The sequence below is a fragment of the Hyla sarda genome, chromosome 5 (genome assembly GCF_029499605.1).
Source record: "Hyla sarda isolate aHylSar1 chromosome 5, aHylSar1.hap1, whole genome shotgun sequence".
NCBI lineage: Eukaryota > Metazoa > Chordata > Amphibia > Anura > Hylidae > Hyla > Hyla sarda.
Window position 1 is genome coordinate 357,625,782 of NC_079193.1, and position 20,272 is coordinate 357,646,053.

The window sequence follows — 20,272 nt, forward strand, 5'->3', positions numbered from 1 at the left end:
CTCTGGACAGTTCCTCATACAGACAGAGGTGTCAGCAGAGAGCACTGTGGACAGAAAAAAAAAAGAAAGTCCTCTGCAATTTACAGCAGCTAATAGGTACTGGAAGGATAAATATTTTTTAATAGAAGTAATTTACAAATCCGCTTTTAACTTTCTGGCACCGGTTGATTAAAAAAAATAATAATAATAATGTTTTCCACCGGAGTACCCCTTTAAGATTGTATCTGATGACCTATAAAGTTTTATCTAAAAGATGATTCCAAAAAAAAATGAAGTGGACTTTGTTACACATAGCGAGGACCGTTTATCGCAGTTTTAAAAAGCCAATCCCAACCTCCTCCGTATGACGACTGACATTGATCTCTTCCTTATTTTACAGGGACTGATGAAAAAGCAATTATTGAAATACTGGCGAATAGATCTTCTGAACAGCGACAGGAAATAAAGCAAAAATTCAAGTCAATGTATGGCAAGGTACTTACTGCAGGTTGGGCCTCAATGTTGCATGTAAGGATAGGAGAGAAGTGTCCTAAATCTGGGACCAAACAGGATCACTCAGGACCCCCGTTCTCCTGACTGGTCTTAGTGGTTGGAAGCCCACCAGTCAGACACTTATGGCCCACCCTGTGGATAGGTCCAATGTAAACAATATGGTCTATGATTAGGGTCCTTGGCAACCGAAACACGTCAGTTCCATGTCTATCCATGCCTTGTCTGTTTTTATATGAAGCAATAAAGACTTAAAGGGGTACTACCGTGGAAAACTTTTTTTTTTTAAATCAACTGGTGCCAGAAAGTTAAACAGATTTGTAAATCACTTTAAATCACTATTATAAAAAAATCTCAATCCTTCCAGTACTTTTTAGGGGCTGTATACTAAAGAGAAATCCAAAAAGAAATGCATTACCTGTGATGTCCTGACCACAGTGTTCTCTGCTGACCTCTGCTGTCCATTTTAGGAACTGTCCAGAAAAGCATATGTTTGCTATGGGGATTTTCTTCAGTTCCTAAAATGGACAGCAGAGGTCAGCAGAGAGCACTGTGGTCAGGACATCACAGGAAATGCATTTCTTTTTTGGATTTCTCTTTAGTATACAGCCCCTAAAAAGTACTGGAAGGATTAAGATTTTTTTAATAGAAGTGATTTACAAATCTGTCTAACTTTCTGGCACCAGTTGATTTAAAAAAAAAAGTTTTCCACTGTAGTACCCCTTTAAGTCTTTATTGCTTCATATAAAAACAGACAAGGGGTAAACAATTAAAAAAAAAATCAACTGGTGGCAGAAAGTTAAACAGATTTGTAAATTACTTCTATTAAAAAATCTTAATTCTTCCAGTACTTATCAGCTGCTGTATGCTCTACAGTAAGTTCTTTTTTTTATTTTATTTATTTTCTGTCTGACCACAGTGCTCTCTGCTGACACCTCTGTCCATGTCAGGAACTGTCCAGAGCAGGAGTAAATCCCCAAAGCAAACCTCTCCTGCTCTGGACAGTTCTGGACATGGACAGAGGTGTCAGCAGAGAGCATTGTGGTCAGACAGAAAAGAACTTCAAAAAGAAAAGAACTTCCTCTGGAGCATACAGCAGCTGATAAGTACTGGAAGAGTTAAGATTTTCAAATAGAAGTCATCTACAAATCTGTTGATTTAAAAATAATTTTTTTCCCCCCCTCGGAGTACCCCTTTAAGTTTTACGGAAACGTATCCCGCTGGAACCCCTTCTTGTATTTCATATCCAGATTGATATTTATGGGATACGCGCTTCTAGTGGCAGTAGGAATCTCATTTCTCATGCCATACATATGATTTTTTTCCCCCCAGGACATAGACAGTGTACTAAAAGGAGAACTGAGCGGTAATTTCGAGAAGACTGTCTTGGCATTGCTCGACCGACCCTGTGAATATGACGCTCGGGAACTCAGGAAAGCCATGAAAGGGGCCGGTACCAATGAATCTCTGCTGATACAAATCCTCTGTACAAGAGCCAACCAGGTAACGACCTCTAAAACCAGTTTATTTTCATAGCTTTGTCCAGTGTTTCTGAACCAGTGTGCCTCCAGCTGTTGCAAAACTACAACTCCCAGCATGCCTGGACAGCCGAAGGCTGTCCGGGCTTGCTGGGAGTTGTAGTTTTGCAACAGCTGGAGGCAGTGGGCACCAAGGAGGGGGGGGGGCAGCGGTGGGTTCCATGACGGAGTCACAAGTGGGTGCCATGACGGAGTCACCCCCCCCCCCCCCCATCCGCTGCTGCACCGCCACGCTTTTCCGCCCGGCGCCTGCATCTGTGGAGTCAGAGCAGCGGGGGGAGGAGTGTTGCGGCGGCACGCAACGTGACGTCATGACGCTGACGCCGCCTTCACGGATCTTTTAAAGGAGAGGAAGGATCCATCACCAGGGGTCAGGTGGAGGATCATCAAAATGTAAGTAAATAATTATGTGAAGGGAGGGATGTAATTAAGGGGGGGGAGGAGGGAGGGGGTGTAATTGGGGGAGGGAGAGGGTGTAATTAGAGGGAGGGGGTGTAATTAAGGCGGGGTACGAGTTCAGGGGTGCCAAACAAAGGGTGCGCCCTGGGTGCCAAATGCTCTAGGTATGCCCCTGGCCGGAGGCTCCCTGGTTGGGAAGTACTAGCTTAGGGTGGGTTCACATCACGTTTTCCCCCATACGGGAGCGCATACGGCAGGGGGGAGCTGAAAACTCGCGTTCCCGTATGCCTTCGTATGCGCTCCCGTATGTCATTCATTTCAGTGAGCCGGCTGGAGTTAAACGTTCGGTCCGGTGGGCTAATTTTTGCGCTGTATGCGCTTTTTTACCGGACCTAAAACTGTGGTCAACCACGGTTTTAGGTCCTGTTGTAAAAGTGCATACGGCGCAAAAATGAGCCGCCAGACCGAACGTTTCACTCCGGCCGGCTCATTGAAATGAATGACATACGGGAGCGCATACGAAGGCATACGGGAGCGCGAGGTTTTAGCTCCCCCCTGCCGTATGCGCTCCCGTATGGGGGAAAACGTGATGTGAACCCAGCCTTCCTCAGACATTGCTTTCTCAACCATTTCTATTGCTTTGATGCATCTAAATGCTGTGGGGGAGATTGATCAAAACCCGTCCAGAGGAAAAGTTGCTGAGTTGCCCATAGCAACCAATCAGATCGCTACTTTCATTTTTGAAAAGGCCTCTGAAAAATGAAAGAAATGATCTGATTGGTTGCTATGGGCAACTCAGCAACTTTTCCTCTGGACAGGTCTTGATAAATCTCCCCTTATTTGTACATTGCAAATAGTCGTAATAAAAAATATTTTCATGTATTCAGCTCACACACTGACCAATGTGTCTCTATAGTTACATGGGGAGATTTATCAAAACCTGTGCAGAGGAAAAAAAATGGGCCAGTTGCCCGTAGCAACCAATTAGATGGCTTCTTTCGTTTTTCACAGGACTTTTAAAAATGAAAGAAGCCATCTGATTGGTTGCTACGGGCAACTGCACAGGCTTTGATAAATCTCCCTCACTTATTTTGTTAAAAAAGAGGTTTGAGGTTTTCTTTTTTTTTCTTTTGAAAGCAGTACAATAATAGAAAAGGGTGTAAATGTGGGTATCATTTTAATCGTGTTGACCCACAGAACAGAGAAAACCTGTCAGTTCAACTGGAAATTGCACTGCGCAAAAACGAAACCCTACAAAAGTTGCAGCATTGCGGTTTTCTTTTCCCTCTTCCTACACAGATAATATATATATTTTTTTTTTGTTTAGCCATACGTTTTATGGTAAAAAATAAAGTGATGTATTTACAAAGTACAACTGGTCACACAAAATAAAGCCCTCATATGAGTCTGTGGATGGAAAAAAATAAGAGAGTTGTGGTCCTTGAAATGCAAATGAAAATGCAAAAATTGTCTGTGTCCTTAAGGGGTTAAATGATATGTAATTTACTGTTATGTTCCCTTTAAAACACATAAACAATGTATTGCTATAAAACTTGCTATGTGTGACCGTGAACATGTATAAAATACTATAACGTAGGGTGAGTTCACACAGCCGTCTGTCCCCGTTTTTTTATCCCCGTTTCGGTTCGGTTCTTGCAGGCTGTAAACGGATTAAAAACGGTTTTTAAAAATCCCATCCATGTCAATGGGATTTTTTTTACAATCCGTTTACATCCATTTGTACCTGTCTGCACTCATTTCTGTTTTTTTGACGGCTGAAAAAACTGCACATGCACGGATACAGTAAATTTAACATTGAAGTCTATGGAAAATGGATGGGCATTTTATGTCATCCATTTGCATCCGTTTTTTTCAATCCATTTTTTGATCAGTTCTTACTTCTGATTATTCTCAGAACAAAAAAAATTTTTTTTTGTTTATTAACTGAACAATAACGGATCCAAACGAATATAATCTGTTTGCATCCGTTATTGTCCTTTTTTTTTTTTAAAGTTCGGTTTTAATTTTTGATGGGTGAAGAACGGGACGGATCTCGACGGCCATGTGAATGCAGCCTTAAAGGAGATCTCCGGCGATAAAAACTTAAAAAATTACTTATCCCCTATCCACAGGAGGGTCAGAGGGCTGGGGCCCCCATGATCACCGGGACGGGACCCGGCATTCAGTGATGAGCGCGTGCTGCAGCCACCATGCGCTCCATTCACTTCTATGGGAGCGCCTGAAAGACCTGAGTACAGCTCTTATTGACGCTCCCATAGAAGTGAATGGAGTGTGTGCCGTCTACCGGTAGACAACATGTGCTCCTTACTGAGAAAGCCGGGGCCTCGTCCTGGAGATGACAGGGAACCCCAACGCTCTGCCCCCCCCCCCCCCACCCCTCCGGAGTACTCCTTTAAAAAAAAAAAAAAATTATTATAATCTTACTTGATTGATTTCTATTACCGGACTCATATACATATACATGGATATTGCATTGAATTTAATGTAAAACCATGAGGCGCCAAAGAAAGAGGGAGGGCAGAGGGAACAGGGCAGAGACTATGCATTTCTATGGAAGTGAGCTAATATTATATTATAATATATATATATATATATATATATATATATCTTCACTATATCTTTCTTTGTTTTCCAGCAAATACGAAACATAAAAGTGTCCTACAAGAGATGTACGTACCGTTCCTCCTCTTCAGCAATACATTGTAGTGACGGTACTTTCACCTGTTACATTGATATTTGTCCATTTTTCAGTGTTCGATAGAGATTTGGAGGATGATGTGAAGAGTGATACCAGCGGGTACTTCAGGAAGATACTTCTCTCGTTGCTGCAGGTAGATATATTGAAAGTGGTGTAAGGAGCACTGACCTCTTGTGATCAGAAATAACAGGCATTACCTAGTTGGGGTTCAAATCTTCTCATATTATAAATTAAAGGGAAACTTCAAGATGAAATAAATTGGTGGCTGCCCTTGCACCCTTGAATATAGTCATGGGATACATCAAAGGCCCCCCAAAAGGCGATAGGTTGACCACCATTGCTCCAAGTCTATTTAAGATGTGCCTAATACATTGTGTGGGTCCGAGTGGTCCCAGTAAATGAAAAACCTCAGTCCCATTGATCAGATCCCACCAATCAGAGACTACAGCTGATAAGTGTCCTTTTGGGGGGAAAAGTAAGTGTCGGGAACTTACCTTTTATCACTTACGCACTGTGTCTGGTTCTTGTTAGTTTGCCACCGGACGCATCCCTTTAATACAGTAATAACCATCTCTGCTCAACACAGAGCTGCTTATCACAATGGGAGGCTGGGAAGGTGGGCCAATCAGGAGACAGGAGTGCCAAGCCAATAAATCCCCCCTATTAGGAAGGTAGCCCCCCCCCCCCCCCCCCTTGGTAAGCAGGTAATCCCCTCAGTTAGCCAGGTAGTTTCCCCAGTAGCTAGAAATCCCATTAGCCATTAACCCCCCCATTAACCAGTAATTCCCCAATAGCGATTAATCCCCCCCCTGCTCAGTAGCCAGTAATCCCCCTTCAGTAGGCAGTAATTCTCCCCCCCCCCCCCCCAAATAGGCAGTAATTCCTTTCCAACCGGTAGGCAGTAATCTCCCTTTCAGTAAGCAGTAATCCACCCTCCTAATAGGGAGTAACACCCCAATAGGTAGTAACCCCCCCCCTCTCTCCCCCCCCCCCCCCACATCACATACACAGTAGGCAGTAATTTTCCCTTCAGTAAGCGGTAATCAACCTCCCTAATAGGCAGTAATCCCCACCCAATAGGTAGTAACCCCCCTCCCTACATACACAGTAGGCAGTAATCCACCTCCCTAAAAGGCAGTAATCCCCACCAAATAGGTAGTAACCCCCTCACACACACACACACATACACAATAGGCAGTAATACTCCCCCCAGTAGCAAATATTATAAAGGTAAAATTATACCAAAAATTTCTATTTTGTTTTCATCTGACCATATGACATTCTCCCAATCCTCTTCTGGATCATCCAAATGCTCTCTAACAAACTTCAGACGGGCCCGGACATGTACTGGTTTAAGCAGGAGGACACATCTGGCACCGCATGATTTGAGTCCCTGGCGGCGTAGTGTGTTACTGATGGTAGCCTTTGTTACTTTGGTCCCAGCTCTCTGCAGGTCATTCACTAGGTCCCCCGTGTGGTTCTGGAATTTTTGCTCACCGTTCTTGTGATCATTTTGACACCATGTGGTGAGATTTTGCATGGAGCCCCAGATCGAGGGAGATTATCAGTGGTCTTGTATGTCTTCCATTTTCTAATAATTTCTCTCACATTTGACTTCTTCGCACCAAGCTGCTTGCCTATTGCAGATTCAGTCTTTCCAGCCTGGTGCAGGTCTACAATTTTGTTTCTGGTGTCCTTCGACAGTTCTTTGGTCTTGGCCATAGTGGAGTTTGGAGTGTGACTGTTTGAGGTTGTGGACAGGTGTCTTTTATACTGATAACAAGTTCAAACAGGAGCCATTAATACAGGTAACGAGTGGATGACAGAGGAGACTCTTAAAGAAGTTACAGGTCTGTGAGAGCCAGAAATCTTACTTGTTTGTAGGTGACCAAATACTTATTTTCCACCATAATTTGCAAATAAAAAAGATCAGACAATGTGATTTTATGGATTTTTTTTTTCTCAATATGTCTCTCATAGTTGAGGTCTACATATGATGAAAATTACAGGCCTCTCTCATCTTTTTAAGTGGGAGAACTTGCACAATTGGTGGCTGACTAAATACTTTTTTTTGCACTGTACTTACCTCCTCTCCTGTGCAGAGCAAAAGCAGCCAAGCCGCCTCCTTCCTTCTCTGCTGTGGTGCAGACGGCATTGACAAGTGACGTCACCAGGGCAGAGGTTACGCTCCACTCCCAGTGTCTTAAGGCTTGCGTTATCAGCTGGAGCTCACTGACCTGGGCATTTGGGACAAGTGTCCTGGATTTCCCAGTTAGTCTGCTGGATAAGGTGACTTGGGGAGACTTGGCACCCCCCGGTCAGTGGTCCCCCCCCCCCACCCACACACACACACACACATACACACACCTACCTACCCACTTATAAGGAGGTCCATGGGGGCCTTAGTGTGGATGACCCAAGAAGGAAGGAACAGTATTTGGGTGAGTTCATCATGGCTACACTGTTCTCGGGGCATAAAGTCTCCAAAATAAAAAACAAGTGAAAACATTATAGTCGCTCGATGAGTCAGATCCCGCTGCCCTTTTTGTATAGAAGCATCTCTGGTATTTTCAGAATCTCAATTATAATACCTCAAATAGCTGTGGTTTATACCAGCCAGGGAGACAGGACAATACATCCCACTACATGAAAGACCTCACTGGTTTAAATCTATGGTACTAAATATACACTGGACTGGATGAACGTCTGTACTTTATTCTCACATTGTGAGAACAGCTTCAGATAGCATCAAGTGACTTCAAGTGCTTTACAGTGGGTAATAAAATTACTTAAAAAGCTTAAAAACTATTTTACATTTACCCTTAAAGAGTACCCGTCAGCACACTAAATGCCCTGCTCCCGCTCCCCTTCTATGACACCGGCTCAGGAAGGTCAAGCTCATTCCTGGCAGCTCAGTGGAGATGATCAGGACCAACACCACAAATCTGGGTGTCCCAATCAGCTGAGAGGACGGCAGGAGGGCCCTTACCTGCCTCCTCGCCGTCGGATCAGTGCTCTGATGCTTCAGGAAGCCTTAGCAGCCTGGAGCAATCGAGCACCGATAACACTGATCAATAAGATGCTATGGCATAGCATTGAACATTGTATGCGATCCAAGGATTGCATGTAATAGTCCCCTATAGGGACTAAAAAATCGTGTAAAAAACATTGTAAAAAAGGTTAATAAATGTGAATTAACCCCTTCCATAATAAAAGTTTTCCAATTAAAAAAAATGTAAACAAAAATAAACATAAACATGTGTGATATCGCCACGTGCGTAAATGTCCGAACTATAAAAACATAGGGGGAGATTTAGCAAAACCTGTCCAGAGGAAACGTTGCTGAGTTGCCCATAGCAACCAATCAGATCACTTGCTTAATTTTTAACAAGGCCTCTTGTTACGCCGAGCACTCCGGGTCCCTGCTCCTCCCCGGAGCGCTCGCGGCGTTCACCTTCTTGCAGCGCCCTGGTCAGACCCGCTGACCGGGAGCGCTGCATTAATGTTACTGGCGGGGATGCGACCCGTGTAGCAGGACGCGCCCGCTCGTGGCTCGCATCCCGGTGTCCTCACCCGTCCTGTTCCCCGACGGCTCTGTCCCGGGGCGCGCGGCCCCGCTCCCTAGGGCGCGCGCGCTGGCTCTCTGTGATTTAAAGGGCCAGTGCGCCACTGATTGGCGCCTGGCCCAATTAGTTCTCACACCTGTGACATGTCTTTATAACCTCAATTCCCCTTCCCAGCATTGCCGGATCTTGTTGCCTTGTGCCAGTGAAAGCGTTTCCTTGTATGTCCCAAGCCTGTGTTCCAGACCCTCTGCCGTTGCCCCTGACTAAGATCCTTGCTGCCTGCCCTGACCTTCTGCTACGTCCGACCTTGCTCTTGCCTAATCCCTTGTACCGCGCCTGTCTCAGCCGTCAGTTGGGGTTGCTATCAGGTGGAACGATCTGGGGGTTACCTGCTGCTGCAAGTCCATCCCGCTTTGCGGCGGGCTCTGGTGAAAACCAGTAACCCCTTAGACTCCGTTCCACTGGTACGGCCCACGTCATCACCCCACTGACACAGAGGATCCACCACCAGTATCCTCACAGTATCCGGATCCTGACACCTCTGAACAATGAAAGAAGCGATCTGATTGGTTGCTATTGGGCAACTCAGCAACTTTTCCTCTGGACAGGTTTTGATAAATCTCCTTTAGAATGTTAATAAAACCGTATGGTCAATAGCGTATGCGTAAAAAAAATTCCAAAGTCCAAAATTCATAAAGCCCCGTATGCAGAAAAATAAAAAAGTTATAGACTTCAGAATTAAATGTACAAATTTTCGTGCACAAAGTTATAATTTTTAACAGAAGTAAAACAAAATCAAACTCATTTGGGTATTGTTGTAAATCGTATGGACCTACAGAATAAAGATAAGGTGTCATTTTTACCGAAAAGTGCACTGCGGAAAAACTGAAGCTGCCAAAAAAATTACAAAATGGCTTTTTTTTGCCCCACAAAGGATTTTTTTTGTTTGTTTCGCTGTAGATTTTGTGGTGTCTGATGTCATTCCAAATTAAAATTGGTAGCGCATAAAACAAGCCCTTATATGGATCTGTTGGTGGAAAACTGAATGTTTTATAAATTTTAGAAAGTAAGGAGGAAAAAACAAAAGTGTAAAAATGGGAAAACCCAGGCCTTAAGGGGTTAAAGGGGTACTCCACTGGCCAAGGTTCAGAGCATTTAGTTCTGAACGCTGTGTGCGTGTGCTGTGGGGTCGGCCACGTTCCCTCGTGATGTCAACACCGCCCCTCAATGTAAGTCGATGGGAGGGGGCATGGCGGCCGCGGACAATCTGCTGCAGGCCCATTCTGACTTGATACAGACTGATCTTTACTGACTTGACTAGACTGACTTCACCCTGTATGTAGCTTACCAGGTTTTGACGTTCATCTGTGGGGACTTGTGGATCTGTGGCTGCGGGGTAGGCTTTAGGCCTCCTCAGGACACTAGACACTCTTTCAGGACTTGACCTTGCTGCACTCAGTAGAGAACTCAAAGAGAAGAGAGGGAACTAGCTCCACCCAGGGTTTATATGGGGGAGACTCTGGAGGGGTCCCTTAGGTCACTCTATAGGTCACATGGTGTCTGGTACCTTTCTTGGTTACAACACATGACAACAGTATTTAAAGGACAACTGTAGTGGAACACTTTTATATATGCCCGTGCCCGGGCCTCAAAAATAAACAAAATAAACTTATACATACCTTCCTACGAGCCCCCGTTGGTCCGGCACAGGCCTCACGGTCCGGCAGTGCTGACGTCATTCCACTTCCTGGGGACGGGGACGCCGCAGAGCCGTCAGCGTATCACCGGCTGTAGCGATGTCCCGCCCCGGTCGGTGATAGGCTGAGCCCACTGTCATGTAAGGAGCTCTGGCCGGCTTCTTACATGACTATAGGCTCAGCCTATCCCAGGCCGGGCGGCACATCGCTACGGCCGGTGATACGCCGACGGCTCTGCGGCGCCCCCGTCCCCAGGAAGTGGAATGACGTCAGCACTGCCGGACCGTGAGGCCTGTGCCGGACCAACGGGGGCTCGTAGGAAGGTGTGTATAAGTTTATTTTGTTTATTTTTGAGGCCCGGGCCTATAGAAAAGCGTACCACTACAGTTGTCCTTTAAAGGCACATAACACTGAAATAGAGTCCACCTGATAGGGCAGCAATGGTACAGGGGTGCAACTCCTGTACTGGGCTACCACACACACACACACACACATATATATATATATATATATATATATATTATTATTATTATTATATATTTATATTTTTTTCTAGGCCAACCGAGATGAAGGTCTGGAGGTTAATAAGGATCAAGCCGGTGAGGATGCCAAGAGACTATATGAAGTGAGTAATCCTGTAGTTTTGTGTATTTGTCGTACCTGTACAGACATCAAAGAACAATAATCAGACTTGGCTTAAAAAGTATTTCTTTACGTATATGGAATTATGTTGAGTTTGAAAAAATCCTTTGTGTAAAGTTTTTCATATATACACTACTCAAACAAATAAAGGGAACACTAAGATAACACATCCTAGATCTGAATGAATGAAATAATCGTATGAAATACTTTCGTCTTTACATAGTTGAATGTTCTGACAACAAAATCACACAAAAATAATCAATGGAAATCAAATTTATCAACCCATGGAGGTCTGGATATGGAGTCACACTCAAAATCAGAGCGGAAAACCGCACTACAGGCTGATCCAACTTTATGTAATGTCCTTAAAACAAGTCACAATGAGTCTCAGTAGTGTGTGTGGCCTCCACGTGCCCGTATGACCTCCCTACAACACCTGGGCATGCTCCTGATGAGGTGGAGGATGGTCTCCTGAGGGATGTCCTCCCAGACCTGGACTAAAGCATCCACCAACTCCTGGACAGTCTGTGGTGGATGGAGCAAGACATGATGTCCCAGATGTGCTCAACCGGATTCAGGTCTGGGGAACGGGCGGGCCAGTCCATAGCATCAATGCCTTCCTCTTGCAGGAACTGCTGACACACTCCAGCCACATGAGGTCTAGCATTGTCTTGCATTAGGGGGAACCCAGGGCCAACCGCATCAGCATATGGTCTCACAAGGGTCTGAGGATCTCATCTCGGTACCTAATGGCAGTCAGGCTACCTCTGGCAAGCATATGGAGGGCTGTGCGGCCCCCCAAAGAAATGCCACCCCACACCATTACTGACCCACCGCTAAACCGGTCATGTTGGAGGACGTTGCAGGCAGCAGAACGTTCTCCAAAGCATCTCCAAACCCCTCATGAAGTCTGTTTATGACCGTTTGAGTAGACACATGTACATTTGTGGCCTGCTGGAGTTCATTTTGCAGGGTTCTTGCAGTGCTCCTCCTTGCACAAAGGTGGAGGTAGCGGTCCTGTTGCTGGGTTGTTGCCCTCCTACGGCCTCCTCCACGTCTCCTGAGGTACTGGCCTGTCTCCTGGTAGCGCCTCCATGCTCTGGACACTACGCTGACAGACACAGCAAACCTTCTTGCCACAGCTCGCATTGATGTGCCATCCTGGATGAGCTGCACTACCTGAGCCACTTGTGTGGGTTGTAGACTCCGTCTCATGCTACCACTAGAGTGAATGCACTGCCAGCATTCTAAAGTGACCAATACATCAGCCAGGGAGCATAGGAACTGAGAAGTGGTCTGTGGTCACCACCTGCAGAACCACTACTTTATTGGGGGTGTCTTGCTAATTGCCTATAATTTCCACCTGTTGTCTGTTCCATTTGCACACCAGCATGTGAAATTGATTGTCAATCAGTGTTGCTTCCTGAGTGGACAGTGGGATTTCACAGAAGTGTCATTGACTTGGAGTTACATTGTGGTGTTTAAGTGTTCCCTTTATTTTTTTGAGCAGTGTAATTATAAACTTGGCCACAAAGGGATATTTGATCCTCCACCTTCCTGTTACCCCAACTTTTGTCCTGGCTCCATTTCTTATATTAATGGGTACAGAAAAGGGTCTCAGAATGGGCCGATAACCATTACTTTGAGTGCAACTGGCCCAACTATGTCCGAAATTCTGCAATTCTGGTGAAATTCAGTTCTGCAAAGCTTGCGGTGGAATTTGCCGAATTTTGGCTGAATTTTAGGAGAATTTCTGTGGGCTTAAAGGGGTACTCCAGTGGAAAAAAAATTTCATATCAACTGTTGCCAGAAAGTTAACCAGATTTGTAAATTGCTTCCATTAAAAAATCTTAATCCTTCCAGTACTTACCAGCTGCTGTATGCTCCAGAGGAAGTTCTTTTCTTTTTGAATTTCTTTCCAGTCTGAACACAGTGTTCTGTGCTGACACCTCTGTCTGTGTCAGGAACTGTCCGAAGCAATTTGCTATGTTTGTGATGAGGATTTGTTCCTACTGTGGACAGTTCCTGACACGGACAGAGGTGTCAGCAGAGAGCACTGTGGTCAGACTGGAAAGAACTACACAACTTCCTCTGGAGCATACAGCAGCTGATAAGTACTGGAAGGATTAAGATTTTTTTTATGGAAGTCAATTACAAATCTGTTAAAGTTTCTGGCACCAGTTTATATGAAAAAAAAATAGTTTTCCACCAGAGTGCCACTTTAAAAGACAAAATTCTGATGAAATTCAAAGCTCTATTCAGTTCAACGGGATTCCGCCTGTAATTCTGCAAAATTTAAAGACAGATCTTTAAGGCTAGGTTCACACTGTGGAATTTCTGGGCCTAATTTCTGCCGGAGATCGAGTTGGCAGCACTAGGACCGCGTGGACTACATTGCCGTCCCCATAGATGGCAATGCATTTCTGAGCACATCTCCCAAAAGATCCACCCAGAAATGCATTGCAGTCTATGGGAGCAGCAATGCAGCGTGCTCGGTCCTAGCGCCGCCTGCTCATTCTCCGGCAGAAATTCTGCAGTGTGAACCCAGCCTAAATTTTGCGGAATTTCCACAGTGAACATTCCGCTGCGGAAATGTTTAGGGCATTCGATTTAGGAGAGATTTCCGGCAGAACTCTTCCACGCAAATTCCACCATGTGAACATAACCTTACGGTGAAGACCACATTTACTATAAGATTAATAGTATCTATAACATGCACAGACTAATCTTACACGGTGGTTTCCAGGTATTTCCGGCTTATTTCCAAATTTTTTTTCTAGGCTGGTGAATCGCGATGGGGCACAGACGAGTCTGAGTTTAATGTTGTCTTGGCGACAAGGAACTACATGCAGCTAAGAGCCACATTTGCAGCATATGAAATTGTAAGAATTTAATACATGGATATCTGAAAGGGGTTTATTAAAGTTGTTTAAAAAAAAATAAAAATAAAATAAATATATATATATATATATATATATATATATATATATATATACATATATATTACCCCAAAATATATAACTTACTAATTTTGTGTTATTACTAATTGTACTGGCTTCAGCATGCTTTTCACCCTTGATTCATTTCTGACAGGAAGTTTCGTAGTCCTCTCATTGTCGATGTGGTGTTGTCTCAGCAGCTCCTCCTTCTCTCCCGTGACAAGGCATTAGCATCTGCTGTCTCAGGAGATGTGGCTGGATCTTGTCTCTGGGCTCTAGCCCCGCCCCCTGAGTGATGTCATAACCACTGTCCAACCCTTACAACGACATCACTGTCTCCCTGTCAAATATACAAATACATCTTTGTAAGGGAGAATGAGGTTTGCTTAGAGCAGTGTTTTAACGGCGTGTCTCCAGCTGTCGCAAAACTACAACTCCCAGCATGCCCGGACAGCCAAAGGCTGTCCGGGCATACTGGGAGTTGTAGTTTTATAACAGCTGGAGGTACACTGGTTTTGGAAAAAAAACACTGGTTTACAGCATGCTACCTAATTCTGAACAATGCCACAGGCAGATGAGCAGACAGGGAATGAATACATCAGCTTTTGCTTCTGCAGAAGTGGTAGGAAAGTAGGCAGGGTGAGAGTAGTATTGAGTATTATTGTAGTAGTATTGAGAAACTGCAGAAACAGAAAGCACAGTTATTATTGGTGTACCACACCCACAATTTCAACTTTTGATGAGTATTTTTGGGGCATACAATGATTTGTGGCAATTTTTAGCATTTATTTATTTTTTGCCAAAACCCACCAAAAATACATTAATAAATTTTTCCAAGTATCCCTAGTAGATGAGCAGATAACCTTATATTTCTGCTTCCTTTGCAGCTGAACGGGAAGAATATTGAAGATGCAATTAAAAGTGAAACATCCGGAAACTTGAAAAAAGCTTATCTTACCATTGGTAGGTGTGATCATGTGATCTCTATTCCCATGTGATCTCTAAATTCTTCAAGATTTCCTATGACCACCAGTCTACAGAAGCATTCAATTTTATGGCTCTTTGCAGGTCATAGTGTGGAAAAGCGGAAGCGAGCGTAGGACCCCCAGATAATGGTAAACATCGGTGATCACGCTGATGTCCGCCATTAACCCTTTAGATGCTGTGATCAATGCAGATCACGGCATCGATGGTAATTGATGGAGGTTCGAGTGTGTTTATCGCAACCCCGTTGTGCATATGTGGGGGTCCGATAAGCTCAAATGACCGCCGGAGGTCTCCTCACCTCCCTTCGGCATCAGGATGGCCGAGCGTCTTGTGCAGCGTGGAGAGCCAGGCTAGACAAGAAAATCGCCAATAGTACTGATCCCATAGACTTCCATTGAGGGGACACGGCCGTGACGTCACGAGCAGGACGCAGGCGTGACATCACGAGTCTCTGGCGCTGCATCCGGTAAACTATCGCTGGGTGCAGCAGGGAGATCACGGGGGTCCCCAGCGGCGGGCCCACCGCGATCAGACATCTTATCCCCTATTTTTTTGAATAAGGGAAAAGATGTCTAGGAGCGGAGTACCCCTTTAAGGTAGAAATGGGCTGTGCCCTTAGGGGGTTTAAGTGGGCTTTTATAGTATCTATATCAGTGTTTTCCAACTTGTGTGCCTCCAGCTGTTGCAAAAGTACAACTCCCAGCATTACCGGACAGCCAAAGGCAGATCTTCCGGCGTGTTTTTTCTTAAAGGAGTAGTCCAGTGGTGAACAACTTATCCCTTTTCCTAAAGATAGGGGATAAGTTTTTCACCACTGGACTACCCCTTTAACACGTGCATGGATCCTGAATTGTCACTGACAATAAGGGCAATATATAGATTAAGGCCTAAGGCTGTATAGTTAAAAATGGCGTTATGTTGAGTATATTGCTGTCCACAGTCTGTAATTCAGGGTTTACCCATGCACAGTGTCCTGGGCGACGTCACCTGTGACTACACCTCTAGGGAGTGAGGCAGGGGTTAATAATCTCCATGGATTCCTAGGAGACATAGTTCCAGGAATGTGATATACTGTAAGTAGGAGACGTCTAGAAGGATGTGGTCACCGGGCTCATGTGAGGGCTTTTGTCTTCTCCTGGCATGATGAGACGTTAAAGGGGTATTCCAGGCAAAAACTTTTTTATATATATCAACTGGCTCCGGAAAGTTAAACAGATTTGTAAATTACTTCTATTAAAAAATCTTAATCCTTCCAATAGTTATTAGCTTCTGAAGTTTTCTGTCTAACTGCTCAATGATGATGTCACGTCCCGGGAGCTGTGCATGATGGGAGAATATCCCCATAGGAGCTGCACAGCTCCTGGGACGTGAGTCATCAGAAAGCAGTTAGACAGACAACAGCAACTCAACTTCAGAAGCTAATAACTATTGTAAGGATTAAGATTTTTTAATAGAAGTAATTTACAAATCTGTTTAACTTTCTGGAGCCAGTTGATATATATATATATATATATAAAAAAAAGTTTTTGCCTGGAATACCCCTTTAATACCATAATACTCCTGGCCGCGTTTACAGGGAACGAGGAACCTCGCACGTAACCCTTTACACTGATATGATACGTCACCAAATGTCTTGAGGTGCTGACCTGTATAATGCAAACTAATCTCAAAATGAATGGAGTATTAGGGTTCACACAGCATAATATTCCGCATGGACATTCCTCTGCAGCAGAGTCCCATTGATTTCAATAGGATACCACTACACTGTGCACATGGCGGAATTTCTACAGCAGATGTTTCTGCCATGAAAATTCCGGTTCCGGCATCCGTACTACTCCTTACCTGTGCCAGGGTAGCTGTTCTTTTGGACACCAGGTGAGGGCGGCTCCATTTGGGACACTGTGTGTACTGTATAGGACCCTGAAGAAGCTCCTGTCCTCTACATAAACCATTGTTTCCCAACCAGGGTGTCTCCAGCTGTTGCAAAACTACAACTCCCAGCATGCCCGGACAGCCAACGGCTGTCCGGGCATGCTGGAAGTTGTAGTTTTGCAACAGCTGGAGGCACCCTGATTGGGAAACTCTGACATAGACAGTGATTTACAGCTCCCAGCAGATCTTTCTTACTTTTATATGTAAGGATTTGCTTTATCTATATTTGTTATCTACTTATTTTTCTTTAATCCTCACTTTTTCCTATTTTCGGATGACGTTTTGGTGGCTTCAGAACCAATCACCAGGTTTCCATAGAGTTATGGTCTCAACATACAATGGTTTCAACATACAATGGTCATCCTGGAACCAATTAATACTGTAACTTGAGGGACTACTGTATATATGTCTATTAGTCGTACCCCAGTTAATTGAATTTTTGTTGAATTTATCAGGTGGGGATTTGTTTAGCCCTTATAATTCTCCATTGTATTAAAGGGGTATTCCAGGGAAAAACTTTTTTTCTTATATCAACTGGCTCCAGAAAGTTAAACAGATTTGTATATTACTTCTATTAAAAAAATCTTAATCCTTTCAATAATTATCAGCTGCTGAAGTTGAGTCGTTGTTGTTTTCTGTCTGGAAACAGTGCTCTCTGCTGACATCTCTGCTTGTCTCGGGAACTGCACAGAGTAGAAGAGGTTTGCTATGGGGATTTGCTTCTAAACTGGGCGGTTCCCGAGACACGTGTCATCAGAAAGCACTTAGACAGAAAAGAACAACTCAACTTCAGCAGCTCATACGTACTGAAAGGATTAAGATTTTTTTTATAGAAGTAATTTACAAATCTGTTTATCTTTCTGGAGCCAGTTGATATATAAAAAAAAAATTTTTTTCCTGGATAACCTCTTTAAGCTAATAAGTATCGTTTGTTTTTGTTTATTTAAAGGGGTATTCCAGTATTTATTTTATTTTATTTGACTATGCTACAGGGGCTGTAAAGTTAGTGTAGTTCATAATATAGTGTCTGTACCTGTGTGTGACGGTTTTCTCGGAATTCTTCTGTTATTTTCACCCCAATATTTATTTTTACCAGCATACAAAATGACTGTTGTCTCAGATTTTTCCCAGCTTGCAATGCAGCCGAGACCTGACATAACTAGTCAGCTGATGACAGGGAGCCTGTCTGCTTCAATGGGTGGAGCGATCGCTTGGTGGGAGAGAGATCAATCTGCAACTAATGCAACAGCTCTAGGCACCCTGATTGAAAACCACAGGTCTTTTGAATGGATGCAGCTCATTTATGTTTTAATGGGTGGGGTGGCTGATGTGTGGGAGGGAGGAAAATGGAATTATGGGATTTGTAGGCAAAGAAGAAAACTCAAACAGGAAATACCAGTTCACAAAAAGCTAGGCACAGCGTTATGGTAATCTCACAACATAGCCATTTAGCACGGATCCTTCCTAAGCATGTCCATTACTGTCTGCCAGGTCCGTACTAAAATCACCTTATGGTGGAGAACCCCTTTAACATCAAATCACTATAACATCAAATCACTTGCATACATTACATCTGCTGCAATACAACACAGCAGAACCTGCTTAGTAAATATAATACACCAGCAGGGGGATATTGTGCAGCTTGTACGCTAACCTAATGAAACAAGTAGAATTTTCAATACCGCTCTGGAAGTGAACAGGCTTCAAAGAACCACACATTCCCAGATTTCATTGCTACAGTAAATTCTTCTTCGGTCAAGTCAAGTGCAGTTTTTATTTTTGGGGGGCCATGGATGCACATTGAAAATGCTGGACAACCATTAAAGGAATCCTCCACCATAAGGTGACTTAGGTACTAATTACCTCTCAGCCAGTAATGGACATGCTTACCAAGGATCAGTGCTTGTGTTGGTGGTAAATGGCCATGTCCTGTGTCCCCTATCGTGCTGCTGTCTTGTTTGTGTGAACTGGCTATTTCCTGTTTCTGTTTCCTCCCTACAACTGCAATCCCCAGGATCCCTTGTTTCTAGGTGGGAGGGGACTTATCTCCCTTCCACACATTAAAGGGGTATTCCAGGCAAAAACTTTTTATATATATATATATATATATATATATATATATATATATATATATATCAACTGGCTCCGGAAAGTTAAACAGATTTGTAAATTACTTCTATTAAAAAATCTTATTCCTTCCAATAGTTATTAGCTTCTGAAGTTGAGTTGTTGTTTTCTGTCTAACTGCTCAATGATGACTCACGTCCCTGGAGCTGTGCAGTTCCTATGGGGAAATTTTCCCATCATGCACAGCTCCCGGGACGTGACATCATCATAGAGCAGTTAGACAGAAAACTTCAGAAGCTAATAACTATTGGAAGGATTAAGATTTTTTAATAGAAGTAATTTACAAATGTGTTTAACTTTCTGGAGCCAGTTGATATATATAAAAAAGTTTTTGCCTGGAATACCCCTTTAAACATCCCACCCATTGAAGCACTATATTATCAACTACTCTAACTTTACAGCCCCTGTAGCAGAGTCAAATAAAAAAAATCCTGGAATACCCCTTTAAATTTAAAGGGTACCTCTCATCAAATAAACTTTTGATATATTTTAGATTACTGAATGTTGAATAACTTTCCAATAGCATGTTAATGAAAAATATGCTTCTTTCTATTGTATTTTTCCCGATCAGTCCTGTCAGCAAGCATTTCTGACTCATGCTGGAGTCCTAAACACTCAGAGCTGCCAGCCTGCTTTGTTCACAGCCAAACAGGCTATGAACAAAGCAGGCTGGCAGCTCTGAGTGTTCTCCTTTGTGAACAAAGCAGACTGGCAGCTCGTAGTGTTTAGGACTCCAGCATGAGTCTGAAATGCTTGCTGCCAGGACTGGTAGGGAGACCCCTAGTGGTCATTTCTTCAAAGTGAAAAATTAAATAGAAAGAAGCATATTTTTTAATAACATGCAACTGTAAAGTTATTCTGCATACATTAATCTATGATAGAATGAAAGAGATCGGATCCAGCTCAATGCAGATAAAATCGGGTTTAATCCATAGGACAAGGAAGGAACAAGTTACGCGTTTCAAGCGCTGCAAGCGCTCTTAGTCATACAACAAATGCATGTTACAAGTCGGCTTAAATAAGCAGTGGGGTAATTGCAGCCGGTCGCAGGTCATGTGACCGGCAGGAATTAACCCCTTACAGATAAATAGAGGCATACAAAATATACTTCAAGTATCAGAAACGATGGATAAATACAGATATAATTAGTAACTACATAAAAGGGTAATGTCTGAGAACAACAAATGACCAATATGTAGAGAGATGGGAAAAGAATATAAATGAGTAAAAAGACATA

The 20,272-nt window shown here is 43.6% G+C and overlaps 1 protein-coding gene across 4 annotated transcripts in view; it reads left to right on the forward strand.

Moving 5' to 3' along the window:
- The window catches only part of ANXA13 (annexin A13), a 119,791-nt gene that overhangs the window by 85,492 nt on the left and 14,027 nt on the right, over positions 1-20,272 (forward strand). For all 4 annotated transcript variants that reach the window (XM_056522701.1, XM_056522700.1, XM_056522703.1 and 1 more), the window contains 7 exons: positions 380-474; positions 1,822-1,992; positions 5,083-5,116; positions 5,199-5,278; positions 10,965-11,033; positions 13,831-13,932; positions 14,877-14,952. In XM_056522701.1, coding sequence (XP_056378676.1) covers positions 380-474; positions 1,822-1,992; positions 5,083-5,116; positions 5,199-5,278; positions 10,965-11,033; positions 13,831-13,932; positions 14,877-14,952 — 627 coding nt within the window. The remainder of the gene's footprint in view (positions 1-379; positions 475-1,821; positions 1,993-5,082; positions 5,117-5,198; positions 5,279-10,964; positions 11,034-13,830; positions 13,933-14,876; positions 14,953-20,272) is intronic.